The 13,677-nt window shown below is 47.6% G+C and overlaps 1 protein-coding gene across 1 annotated transcript; it reads left to right on the plus strand.

Moving 5' to 3' along the window:
- The first annotated feature begins 36 nt into the window (after window positions 1-36).
- Window positions 37-7,404, plus strand: ALAS1 (5'-aminolevulinate synthase 1). The gene is made up of 10 exons (XM_071755717.1): window positions 37-447; window positions 1,100-1,306; window positions 2,261-2,416; window positions 2,498-2,720; window positions 3,222-3,406; window positions 4,023-4,202; window positions 4,401-4,565; window positions 5,630-5,898; window positions 6,337-6,499; window positions 7,117-7,404. The coding sequence occupies exons 1-10, from the start codon at window positions 243-245 to the stop codon at window positions 7,275-7,277; spliced, it is 1,914 nt and encodes a 637-aa protein (XP_071611818.1). The 5' UTR covers window positions 37-242; the 3' UTR covers window positions 7,278-7,404.
- Window positions 7,405-13,677: the final 6,273 nt, after the last annotated feature.

Consider the following 13,677-nt stretch of genomic DNA (forward strand, 5'->3'; position numbering starts at 1 on the left):
AGCCACCTCCAGACCCGCACACTCGGTCCCGCGCCTGCTCCGTGATGCGGGGGGGGGGGGGGGGGGGGGGGGGGGGGGGGAGGGGGGAGGGACAGCCGCAACGCGCCTGCGTCGGGCCGAACCGGGCTATATAGGCAGCGGCGGAGCAGCGCGGTCCGGGTGTGGTGCCCGGTTCTGGCGTCATCGTCACCCGTGGTGGTCGTCAGCGCGTGACGTCACGTCCTGCCTTCCGTCAGGCGGCGATGATGGAGGCGGTGGTGCGGCGCTGCCCGTTCCTGGCCCGCGTCTCGCAGGCCTTCCTGCAGAAGGCCGGGCCCTCCCTGCTCCTCTACGCCCAGCACTGCCCGCGGATGATGGAGGCGGCCCCGCCGGCTGCCGCCCGAGCCCTGACCACGTCTGCGGCCCGCGGGCAGCAGGCTGAGGAGGAGACCCCCGCTTCCCGCCGGGGTGAGTGGGGACCGGGGAAGCGGCGGCCGAGCCTCAGGGCCGGGCAGCGGGTGACGGGCGGGGAAGCTTCCCGAGGGACAGAGCTGGGCGGCCTCAAGCGAAATATATATAGAGAGAGAGTGGGAGGGGGGAAGAAGGGACATCGTATGTTGCAGGGGGAAACTTCTGGAAAGGGCAGCTTGGAAGGGAGGGTTGCTCAGTCCTTTAAGTGTCCGCGGTAGTGAAGCGCGGCACAAATGGGAGAGCGGCCCCTTGGGAGGTCCCGCAGCCAAATCCGGCCGGGGAGCCAGGATGGTTCCCGGCAACATTCCCTGGGGGATTCTTACCCTGGCACTCAGGAAGAGTTGAGGGGCTGCAGGGGAAGGACTGCGAGTAACCATGCTCCTTAAAAGAAAATTATCCCCCCTTTGAGGGTGAAGGAGAGAGGGGGTTTCTTTTCCTCAAAAGACACTGAGCATCTTAAATTAAATGCCCCTTGGTTGTATCTGGGGTTTCATAATACCCCAGGCTTGTATAAATAAAAGCTGACTGCTCAGTTAAGTAGTTCTGAATGGTTTGTGCCAAATTAATTGCAGAGGTACTAGAAAAGCTTAAAGTCACTGTATTAAAATGATGAAACTCAAGTGTTTTCCTTTCTCCACCTCAACTTCAGAGGTCAAAAATACCAAAGATGTGGCCCAAGAGAATACAGATGGACCCCAGCCACCTGCTAGCCACCCACCTGCTGCTGCTAGCCAGGGCTCAGCTACCAAGTGCCCATTCCTGGCAGCTCAGATGAATCACAAGAACAGTAATGTTTTCTGCAAAGCCAGCCTAGAACTCCAAGAGGATGTGCAGGAAATGCAGGCAGAGAGGAAAGGTATGTATTCTGTGCACTGAAACAGTGGTTCCTTCCGAGAACTGGTGATTAACTTTGCTCTAGTGTGGGGCAAGTCTGACAGTCACCACTTAAAATGTGTGGGTAGGATTATGGAAAAAGCTTTGGGAGAATGTGTTAATAGTGTACCTGCTGCACAAAATCCCCAGGGTGATTTTGGTGTGGCAATACTATATGCTGTGCTTTGATATCCTGGCTCAAGCTATGTGAATCGAGCTGTTCTGCTTGCACTCAAAGTGGGTGCTTAGAACTGAAGGAAGCTTTATCACAATGCAAGTATAGACAAAGGAGGTACATCCAGTGATGGGAGAAGCTGGGTCACGCTACTGTGGAAGTACCAGCACAAATCTAAGCTGGAAAGCAAGCAGCCCCTTTTTTTTTTGATTTATGGAACTAAAGAGTGTTGGTTGACTTGCTTTCCTGACACAGAAGGGCCATCCTTCAAAGAAAGGAACTTTTCACCAATAACAATAAAGCCTTACCATCTGTCTCAAGAAGCTTTTTTTAACTTTTCTGCTTGGTTTTTTTCTGCAAGGAGGTTTAGTTAGTTTGTGGCATGGTTCAAAAAAAATTACTTGCAAACAGAACTAAATACTGGGAACAAAAAGGAAGCAGCTAGCTAGAACTCTGGCTTTAGTTAGGTGTGTACCAACTCTTATTTGAAAGCTGTAGATATTTAGGGTGATTTTCTGAGTCATGATGAGGTAAATGCATTGGAAGGAAATTACATGTTTATTGTCACTGATTGGCAAGGTTTTCCTTTTCTCATACAGTGCAAAATGTTAAGCAAATAGAATAGTTGATCCTAACAGAGGCACATGGATTCAAGCACTCCTAAGGAATTAAGAGTTACTTAAATTGTTTGCTTTGCTAAACTCCTCTTACATCATTTAGTTTCATACTGCTTAAGCTCACTGGAATTTATTACATCTCTAGGTACAGAATTTGCTAAAATACCAGCTGCTTCCACACTGAGGAACATTGAGACTGAGGGAGAAGAGCACAATGGTTTGCTGAAGAAGTTTAAGGATATTGTGCTGAAGCAGAGACCAGAAAGCGTCTCTCATCTGCTTCAGGATAACTTGCCAAAATGTAAGACTGCCTGGCAAACCCCCCACAGGCCTGATCTCTTGTGATTATTTCCTGTATGCTTAAGTCTCTGTCTGGTTTCAGCTGTATCCACCTTCCAGTATGATCAGTTCTTTGAGAAGAAAATAGATGAGAAAAAGAAGGATCACACCTACCGAGTATTCAAAACAGTGAACCGAAAGGCGCAGATCTTCCCCATGGCAGATGACTACACTGACTCTCTGATCACCAAGAAGGAGGTGTCTGTCTGGTGCAGCAATGATTACCTGGGGATGAGTCGTCACCCTCGTGTGTGTGGAGCAGTGATGTGAGTAGTGCTGTGTGCTTCAGAGGCAGCTTCAAGTGGGAGTGCCCTGCGGAAGCCTTCGTGGGAAGGCTTTTGAAGAATTGATTTCTATACCGAGCTACTTAGGCTGCTTCTGGTATTATTCTTGGAATAATTAAGCTTATACTTGTCTCTTAAGCTGGGTAACAGTATTGAAGCTGGTAACTTAGTATTTAGCTCCAGGGCTACAGTATACTGGTCAGTCACTGACCCTCCTCCTTGGATTTTCTTCAGAGGCCCCCAGATATTCCCAGATAAACTGGATGGCATATTGCAGCTGAAATCAGTAGCTCATTTGTTAGCTTACTAGATTTCTGGGTTATGCAAGTTTCTCTAGGAACTTATACCAAACAGGTGTTTTTTTGCAGTTAGTTCCTTTTCAGAGCAATACTAATTCTCTAATAGAATGTTTTCAGCAGTGATCCTTTCTTCATCTGTGTTGCAAAGTAACACTAATGCCTTCTATGCTTGGGCTCTCTGTAGGGATACACTGAAACAACATGGTGCTGGAGCAGGAGGCACAAGGAATATTTCAGGAACAAGTAAATTTCATGTCGATTTGGAAAAAGAACTAGCTGATCTTCATGGAAAAGATGCAGCACTGTTGTTCTCATCTTGCTTTGTAGCCAATGACTCCACTCTCTTCACTCTAGCTAAAATGCTACCAGGTGAGATCTCAAACTGCACCCACTGTTTACCACAAAAATAGTAACATTTGACAAATGACTATTTGAAGTGAGTATATCCTACTCATCACCAAAGTATGTGTTTTTTGTTTTTTTTTCTGGATACCTTATACTGAAGTGATATTCAACTTGTGTACATCATAGCAGCAGCCTACTAAGACTGGAGCTGCTAAGTCCAGGAGCTACGAACTGTAGAAGACACTGGGCAAAAAGCACAATGTCTTCTCTCTTGGATTTAAATGGAATAGGAAAATGAGGCAGTAGGAATTTAGTGTTCTCCCACCTGTGAGTGTGAACATCTCATTTTACACCTCTAGTTCAGGATGGGTTTGTTTTACTTACAAAGTTAAGAGAGTTAGGTAAAATATTTAAGACTTGGAAAAAAACATCAGTCTTTCCTTAGGCTCATGTTTGTGTTAAACAGATAAAACAAGCCTTAAATATTCTTGTATTGTGATCTGTAACTGCTATTTTGAGCAAGAGCATTATTTTCTAGAAGATATTACTCTTGCTGCTTCAACACTGCATATACATAAAGCAGTGCTGAGAGCATGTTAATGCTTTTTATACTTAAAGTGTAACTGTGCTGGTCCCTCAGGCTGTGAGATCTACTCTGATTCTGGAAACCATGCTTCCATGATCCAGGGGATCCGAAACAGCAGGGTCCCAAAACACATATTTCGCCATAATGATGTCAACCATCTCAGAGAACTATTGGAAAAGTCTGATCCATCTACCCCTAAAATTGTTGCATTTGAAACAGTTCACTCAATGGATGGTAAGTTAACATGAAACCCTTCTCTCTCTCTCCTTCCTGTGGATTTAGTGCTCAAGGCATCTGTATTTGTGGTCTGAAAGTGTACAGTGCTGTAAGAATTTATATGAAGAGTTTACATGAACAATAGGCTTCTGAAATGCCTACTAATATCTATCCAAGCTGAGAATGGTAATTGCCAGTCCCTGCTTTGCTCCCTAGGTGCAGTCTGTCCCCTGGAAGAGCTGTGTGATGTTGCCCACGAGCATGGGGCAATCACTTTTGTGGATGAAGTTCATGCAGTGGGGCTGTATGGAGCTCGAGGTGGTGGCATAGGAGACCGGGATGGAATCATGCACAAGATGGACATCATTTCTGGAACTCTTGGTATGCATGGCCTGGTGCTCTTACAAAAGCTAAGGCAGCAAAGATTCTGAGCAAGCACATTAAGTGGGTTAACTCAAAATCCTTCTGTTTAAATGAACTTGTCTGAGGCTGTTGGGGGCCAGGATTTTTCAAGAAGCCCAAAGGATTTAAGCCTTCCCCACAGTTTAAAAAGCCTGTGGTAAGCTACTTACACTGCCTTACAGATCAGTTAAGGTAGCATTGTGGGTTTTTTTTTTTCCTTTAAGCAAGCTAGCAAAGAAGTCCTCCAGTGGCATATTACACAAATCAAGAATAAATTCAGGTGAGAATGTTTGTAGGGTAGTACTCTATATTTAGTAGTACTTAGTTCTTTTATGTGAAATGGAATGCTCCTAATCTAGAAACCTGAGAGGGGGAGTTACATAAAGAGATTTGGCAAGAACTGAAACAACTGCTATTATTTGAGTAGAATGAAGGCTTAGGAGTAAGTTTCTGCTGCAAATTGGAGAATTCTTTAAACAGCTTCCAAACAGAAATAAAATTTACTGGGAAAGTTCATGGCTTTGTAACTTAGTCTTGAGTTGCAGCCTAACAGAAAGAGAAGCATTCACCAGACACCCTAATTCTACCTATGGCTCCTTTCTGGTTCCTGACCATTCAGGTAGAGCAGCTGCTATGGACCACACAATTGCAGTAACACCCTTGTGCTCCTAAGGAGCACGGGCTATTTCTAGCATCTCTGGAACAGATTAATTTAAATCTGCTGAGAGACTTAGTGTTGACTCCTGGGGTCACTATAAAATCTATGCTTGATGATTTGGCTTACAAGGTCTTCCCCCAAAATCAAAACTTCAGTATCTGAGAGAGTCTTGAACTCTTCTTGCTGTGCAATAACTACATCAGGATTGGCTTAAAAAGAAAGCTGTAGCATGTGCTGGGTAAATACAGGATTAGCAGCAGGGGCAGCCAGAGTTGTTGCCTGCCATGAGTAGGTTAAGAATCTCATTCAGGTGAAAGGCTATGATACTACAAGCCATCCTAAAGGGTGGAAGGAATAAGCTCATTTGCCTCTTTCCCTCCCTCAGGCAAAGCATTTGGTTGTGTAGGAGGATACATCTCCAGTACAAGCTCTCTGATAGACACCGTTCGTTCATACGCTGCTGGCTTCATTTTCACAACATCCCTGCCACCCATGCTCTTAGCTGGTGCCCTGGAGTCCGTCCGAACTCTGAAGAGTGCAGAGGGCCAAGTCCTGAGGCGCCAGCACCAGCGCAACGTGAAGCTGATGAGACAGATGCTGATGGATGCAGGGCTTCCCGTGGTGCACTGCCCCAGTCACATCATTCCAGTCAGGGTGAGTTTTTGGGATGCTGTTGACACAGGACCGGGGTGCCTGTGTTCCTCTCCATCATCACATTTGACTTTTGGGCATTAGTTAATATTTGCAAAGCTCAGACCTGCCCTAGCATTCGGTGCCAGGGATCTGGCTTGAGTTGGCCCCAGCACGCTGTGAGTATCGGAAAGCAGAATGATAAAGTGTGTGAAACCTGCAGCATACAGAAAGCAAGGAAACTGGCAATAAGATAGTTAAAAAGATTTTGGGTATTAACAGCTACCTGCCTAGGCTGCAGGGTTGCACTTATGCCCAGAGGGCTCTACAACACACATTTTTAGCCTTTCCTTGTGATACGTATGCAATTTGAAAGGAAGACTGGTCCTATTTTATTCTTGTGGCTGACAGTTCTGCCACCTTGCATGTGTTGGTTGATACTGTAACAATTTTGAATTTCAGGTTGCAGATGCTGCTAAAAATACAGAGATATGTGACAAGCTGATGAGTCAGCACAGCATCTATGTCCAAGCAATCAACTACCCCACAGTTCCCCGTGGAGAAGAACTGCTACGTATTGCCCCCACGCCTCACCACACCCCTCAGATGATGAGTTATTTTCTTGGTGAGTGGATACTTGCACCAGTGCAATAAAAATAGTGGACTGTCTGCACTTTGTACTAAAGATGAGACTAGGAAATACAGAGCTTTAGAGGTCACTGGCTGGACAGTGACTTCCCTGATGCAGCATACACAGCACATACTCCTGTACTTGACCTGCTTTGAGCATGACATGTAAAGGCCAGTGCACTGCCATCTAGAATAAGAGTATGTGAGGCCAGTGTAGTCCTGTACCCAGCCAGCTCTGCTGGGGCTCTGCTCAGGCACTGTCCAGACAAATCTTCATTTGTTATGTGGGAGCCAAAGAAATTTCCTCTCATTAGCTGAGCTGTTCATCTCTCTTAAACAAAAAAAACCCAAAAGCTCTTCCCAGGGAAAGTAGCTAATGATTGATCCTGTCAGAAGAGAGATGGTGAGGATAGCTGAGCCTTAGTTTCAGTCCAGTCACCTCACTCAAGATGTAAATAATGTCACAGTGAATTTCTGTTATCCCTCTTCATTTGCTGGAAGAACAAGTATGCTGATCTCTTCCTTCTTCTCTAAAGCAATCCACTGTCTTAAGACTTCATCTTAATAAATTGATAAATCTTAAATCTTAATAAACTTTTCTGTCCCTAACAGAAAAACTGCTGGCAACATGGAAGGAGGTTGGTCTGGAGCTGAAACCACATTCATCAGCTGAATGCAACTTCTGTAGAAGACCTTTACATTTTGAACTGATGAGTGAACGGGAAAGATCCTACTTCAGTGGCATGAGCAAACTGGTATCTGTCAGTGCATGAAAGTAATGGTGTTAGTTGTACTCTTGTCTGGCTCCAGTACCCAGTCAGTAGCATTTTTAAATTGCTTAAGTATTTTAATCATAGTTGAAGCACTAAGCTCTGAAAATAAATTTCTAGAGCCACTGTGCCCAGTTGTGTCTTTGTTTACTTCTCTACTTGTCTTCCAAGAGTGGTCTACAGGTTTATGGCCTTCAGCTGCAGTCCTGCCTCTTCAGCAAGTGTATGCTAAAAAATTTCAGTTGTGTTTCCTATAGTATAGTACAAGGGATGGATTTATTTCTTATGAAAAGAGAGAATTGGTATTTATAGCTCCTTATGAACTTTTGACAACAGGCAGGTAGAGTACTACTTGCATACTAAGACTTAAGTAGGAGTTACAGTACTTAAGGAATGCATCCAGTTCTTTGGAGGCCCATGTATAGGATGGAATCTGCTGTCATGCTCTTCCTTTTTAGTTTTGTGCACAAGCATTCCCTCCTTGATGCTCAGTATTAAGAGAAAAAGAAGTACCAATGGGATTTAGTAAGTGGCATTCTGTGGATGCCTGACTTGAAAAACAGAGATGGTGGGGTGGCTGTGAAAGGAAGGCATATTAACCACTACACATAGTGGGTAAAGGTATCCCAGGCCTGCATGATCTGCTCTCCATCTGCTATCCAGAGATAGACTCGACACAGGGTAAAAACTGCTCACTGGTAAGCAATAATTTTGGTCTGCCAGAAGTCATTGTAAGAGAAGATCAAGGCTGCTTTTGCAACCTCTGAAAACTTAGGCCTGTTGCCTAATTACCACACTGCTTAATCCTTGGATGGAAAGCAAGGGCATGCTATGAACAGGGAGAAGCCATGGTGTGAGTGTACATGTGTACCCAGGGGTCAATTTGGGCACAAATTCCAGAGCAAACCACTGCACTGCTTTCTTCCCCCAACTGCCACACATTGTGGAACAGCTACTCTGCTCAGGGACTGCTGTTTTCTGGATGCAACAATCCAAGTTCCTGATACTGCCTGTTGCTGTTACCCTCCCAGGCGTGTGTGGAGCTCCTGTTAGGGTTCCATTGCAATGCCACAAGTAACCAGAAGCAGAGTCCAAGTTAAAACAAACTCATGGGCTCCATCAATTACAAGCTGCTGCTCTGTACTGAAAATTCTTTGAGAAGACCAGTGTCCCAACAAAATATTTGACTTCCCCAGCAGTCAGGCCACCTGGCAGCCATTTGAGGGATTGGTCTCAGTGACATTCAGGTGTTCTGCAGGGGGGAGGCAACTCCCCACTGCCAGGCTGTGCATTAACATAGTAATTTACCCTGTTGCTCAACAAGGTGGTTTGAACCCACCACCAGATTACCATACATGCAAATAGCTGCATTGCTGTTCAAGTGGATTAGCTTTCCCTTGCTGTGACATTATCCTGATCTTTGAGGCAAATTCCAGTGCTAATCAAGGAAAAAACACAGTGCCACCACACCCTGACTGCTTGGCCTTGTCATCAGCGATTTGCAGCCTAAGGCAGAGTGAATATGCTTCTCCATTACAGAGCTTTTTTACAATCTACATTAGGTTACATTCCTGCATGAAGCTGAGACATCAAGTAGAAAGCCACAGGTCCTACATCAGCCTCTCTAGAACAGTCTCCCTGACACTGTACCTGCCTTCAGTGCCATTCCAGACTGCTGGTGTAAGCAATTGATGTATGAATGTCACCAATATATATCCATAACCTAACAGCACAAGCATTTCTAATTTCTTCACCAAAATAATTCACAATTGGCTTGGTTTTCATACCAGTTAATAAATCCACTTTTTCCTGTTAGTTTTTACAACAGATACACTACATTCCATACTGCAGAGGAGAAGACATAGAAAGGGCACCATCAGCTATCAGAAATCTCACACATTATTCCAAACAAGTCACAGGAGAGAACCAAATGCAAAGATTCAAAGTTAGCAACCTCTGAAGTGACAGGAGCACAACAAACCCTGGCACGTGGCAATCAGTACCTCCACACCCTTTAATTTGTGACAAATTACCTTAAGTCCTGGCACTGGCAAGCAAGGGTATGAAAGCAGAACCACAGCTCAGTAGGAGGCCAGCAGAAATCCATCACTTAACTGCAAAAGAAAGAAAAGTCCAATGACACATAGAAAGGATAAATTTTCCACAATGAAAAGGACAAAGAATGAAAACACACACACATATTGTTTCCCAGCAAACAAAACTTGAATGGACAGTTGTGTAACCGGGGTTGGTTGTGTAAGCTTTGGTTAGGTTTCTGAAAAATAATAGAGGAAGAAGTAATTGATAAAAGATGTTTAAAGTCTGAGACAAATGGTCCATGGCAGTGGCAGAGTAAGCAAGCAAAGGCACAGCAATAAAGCCACTGCTGGTACTTGTCTGGGACAAAAATAACTAATCTAGTTGAGCATTGCATAGCTCTAAACTCATACCCTGCTCCATTTCTCACCCTGTTCACACAAAGAAGAAACCCCAGGCAGTGCAGGAGCAGTGAAAATGACCCAAGTGCAAACAGCAGCACATGTTCAGGTGTTCCCCAGCTCTGGGAGGTGGCATCAGGAAGATGATCTTCCTACCATGGCCAGGACTGGGCACCAGGCTAGGCAGGCTGTGATATCTTCCACCCTTTACCCTCTCCTCTACCTTCACTCACAGCACAGCCCCACCAGGCAGAAATTGCTAATGAGCAAATCTGCTGATGTTCCCAAAACTTTCAGGGGGCTTTGTTTTCCACCAAGCCTCTCACTCTGGGCTGTAGGTGATTGGAAATAGCCTGTGGGTTCAGCTCAGAAGGAAGAAACCAGCATCACCAGCTCGTGACCTTTGTTTCTTCAGGGAACTGGACTAGAAATACCCCATCAGGCTGGGGTCAGTTTCTCCTGCCAACAGAACTTTGCCACAGGAGAAAGGGAGGGAGGGGGGTAGGGGAATGCTGCCAGGGCTCCAGGGCTCTGCACTCCCACCACCCCGTGCTGTACAGGGTGTTCAGCAGCATTACCCAGCCCCAGCTGCCCCTTGCTGAAACACACCCCTGAAGGGAAATAAATGTCCTGAACCCATTCCTAGCATCCACATGCACTGCTGTATCTTCCAGACAGTGAGTCCATGCTGTTTTCTAGCCAATAATGGTAATAACAATAATAGTAATAAAAGTATTATTAACACCACTAGACTCACAACTCTCGTATCTCTGGTGCCTTGCATCCACTTGTTTTGAGGCACATCTCTTGCACTGCATCCCCTCAGCCTCTGCTCTCTTTCCCAGCACTCATCTTTGCCAGGGTTGCTCTCACAGTGCAGGGAGGACAATGCAGTCCATATCTCTGCCCCCCACACCAGGGCTTTAAAAGCCCCACAAGGTCCCTGATATCTGCAACTCAGGAAAGGGGCTCCTGCCTCTTAATAGGGATTTTAGATCCCACATTACTGGCTCACCACATGCATTTCTCTTGGGGTGTGTTCAGCCCCAGAAATACCTTTCCCCTCCTGCTTCCAAAAAGCAAACCCAATGCCTTAGTGCCCTTAAAAATGCCAGGCTGAACTTTTGCCACCTGCAGGATCCAGTGTCTCTCACAGGATACACACTGCAGGTGGCACTATAAAACTTGCAGCACAACCAGATAACTGTACCCAAATCACCTCCTTTTCTTGTATTCAGACATCCAGCTAGCTACACATCAGCCTGGGATTATGCCCTGAACTGACGCTTGCTTTTAGATAATATTTATAACATGAGCTAAGCCTTAAATCATCAGGAATGACTGCCCATAGCCCTGCCTGGAGGGACAGAAGGCAATGGGACAGACAAGATCTCTCAAGCAGAAACAATCTGTAAATGAAGGGAACCATCCAAGCAGTCAGAGAGCTTAAGCCTTGCTCTTCTCCCAGTGGCAACAAAGCCCCACTGCTGGGGCTTTTCCCTGACCCCCCAGCACAGACTGTGGGCTCATGCTTCCCAGGGAGGCACCAGGCTACACAGGTGGGGAGAGGCCACCCCTCCTGACAGCATCCCCTCCTCCAGGAACATCCATTCCCCCAGTTCTCCAGCCAAGTGAGGGGCTGCAAAGGGATGTTGCAGCTGCAGACCTCCTCCCCCCCCAGCATGGGGGTCCCACCAGTCCCCACAGAGGAGCCCCCCCAGGTCTCCCTGATTTGGCCACATCAGCACATGGAAAACTCCACTTTCTGGCAGACACAAGGGATACTCAGGAGAAAGGGGGCAATACCTCTGCTTTCTGCTCCCCAGGGAAGAGCAGCCAGGGAGCCTGTAGCAAACTGAATTGCAAGGGGGCTCCCTGTCTCTCTGCCAGGAGCTGGGGTGGGGAGTGCATGTAGGGTTTGACTACAAACTGCTGTAGTTTGAGCTTAAAAATCCTCTCATCCCAGAAGGCAGACCTGGGAGATAGCAGCCTGACTGCAGCCAGTGCTGGCACAAGGCACTAAAGCCTAACACAAGGGTAGCCCCTGGCCCAAATCCAGCTCCAGCATGGCTGGGCTCCTGGTTATACAGGATGCTCCATGCCCCAGCCCCCTTCAGCCTGACCCTGAGCCCTTCATCATCCCCAGGCTGGGCCAGGCTCCCTCCTCTCCCCCCCCATGCTTGCACAGTCTTGGGGGACCCATCTTGGATGTACTCACCACTTGGGGAAAACATCCTTTCACTGCTTCTATGCTCTCCTCTATGCTGGCTGACATCCTCCAAACCAAGCCCTAGGCAGGACACACAGCTTTTAAAGGGGCAGGGGCTCCTCTCCTATCCCATGGGCACCTGTGGCTTCACAGCCCAGATGCCAGATGATTTTTTCAATTCACACATTTGGATTACTACCAGGTGCAACTCCTTAGCAGCTCCTCCGCTTCTGCTCTCGGGGGAGCTGAAGTCAAAAGAGTTTCTCCTCTGAGATTTTTTTCTCTTTTCCACCTGGGAATCCCACAGGGAAAAACATCCCAGTCCCACCCTTTCACTTGTGGCTCCTCTGCCTTGGAGCCCGTGAGCCCTTGTTTCTGAGTCCCAAAAAACCTGAGGGCTGGGGCTGGCTGTGGGGATGCTCAGCCACATCCACCTCTGGCTGTCTCCTCTTTCTGAAGCCAGCTGTGCCCTGTCACCCCTCCCTAGCTGGGCAAACACTGTGGCCCTGTGGCTGTGACCCATGGCACACCTGCCCAGGGTGGCACCAGGAACTCAGGCTTCCCAGGTGTGGCCTCAAACCCTAGAACTTTGGTTAGGCAGAACCAGAAGCTTCTGTAGCTCAAACCTTAAAAAGAAAGAGAGGGGTTGAGGCTTGTGCTGGGTGTGGGGGCACAGGGTCAGGAGGCAGCAGCCAGGAGAGCTTTAATTGCCCCAAGTATTGCTCATCTGTAACCCTCTTCCCAAAGGGAACCCAGCACATGTGATGGTTGGAGCTCTGCCTGGCACTAGTTCAGCTCCTCTCCTCCCCCTGGACTGCTGCATTACCCCCCTATCCCACTCTCTCTTCTATTCTGTTCATTCTCAAGCAAAATTAACAGGTGAGCTGTGAATCCACTTAAATCCTGACAAGCCCCACAAAAGCAAACAGCTGGATGGATTGTCCCTGCCAGGCTATGCTGTGGGACAGGCAGCAGTACATGCTCAACCCTTATATTAGATACTAGAGACTCCACTTCCCAGCCATGCTCCCGGCCAAACTCATCCCCAGGCTCCAGGAGCAGAGCTAACAGCTTCCCACTGCACAGGGTGGCCTTGCTGGGACAGGAGGGGAGAGGATGGGATTGCATGGCAGGTGACAGGAGGGGATGGATGGGATGGAGGGACAGGATGGGATAGAATAGGATGAGAGAGGACAGGAGAGAACTGTCAGTCTCCGCAGTCCAGATTTTGGCTGCTGGTCTTTTTTTGGATACTGGAGCTCTGGCAGTGTGGCTGCTCCCCTCCAAGGGAGGTGATGGGTCCAGCTCCCCTCCCAGCAGCCTGGGAAATGCTGCCTCGCCCTGGGTGAGGAGTGGGAGGGATGGGGGCCCAGCCTTCCCAGCCCTTCTCTTGGCTCAGCATCCTCTCACATTCCCTCCCCCTTGCCAAACCGGGATTCACCCCCGCCAAGAAAACCAGGCAGCAGTGACAGAGCCCTGCACAACCATCCCCAGCCCTTCCGAGGAGGAAGGCTGGGCTGAGCAGGGATGCTGCCTCCTGCAGCCAGCTCTGGCTTGGGGCTGCAGTGTTAAATCTCTGCTGGGCATTAAAGGGCTGTTCCAGCCCCCCGAATTAAAGTGTAAATGTCCTTGGGGGAGTGGTGAGTGTTGGCTCCTGGCTAGCAATGCCCAAGCAATCTGTGTGTCAGCTGCAGCACCGGTGGCTGCTAAACATCCCAGCCTGAGGAACCCTGGGGACCTCCAAAAAGCATCAGAC

Source organism: Heliangelus exortis, chromosome 12 (genome assembly GCF_036169615.1).
Source record: "Heliangelus exortis chromosome 12, bHelExo1.hap1, whole genome shotgun sequence".
In the NCBI taxonomy this organism is placed as follows: Eukaryota; Metazoa; Chordata; class Aves; order Apodiformes; family Trochilidae; genus Heliangelus; species Heliangelus exortis.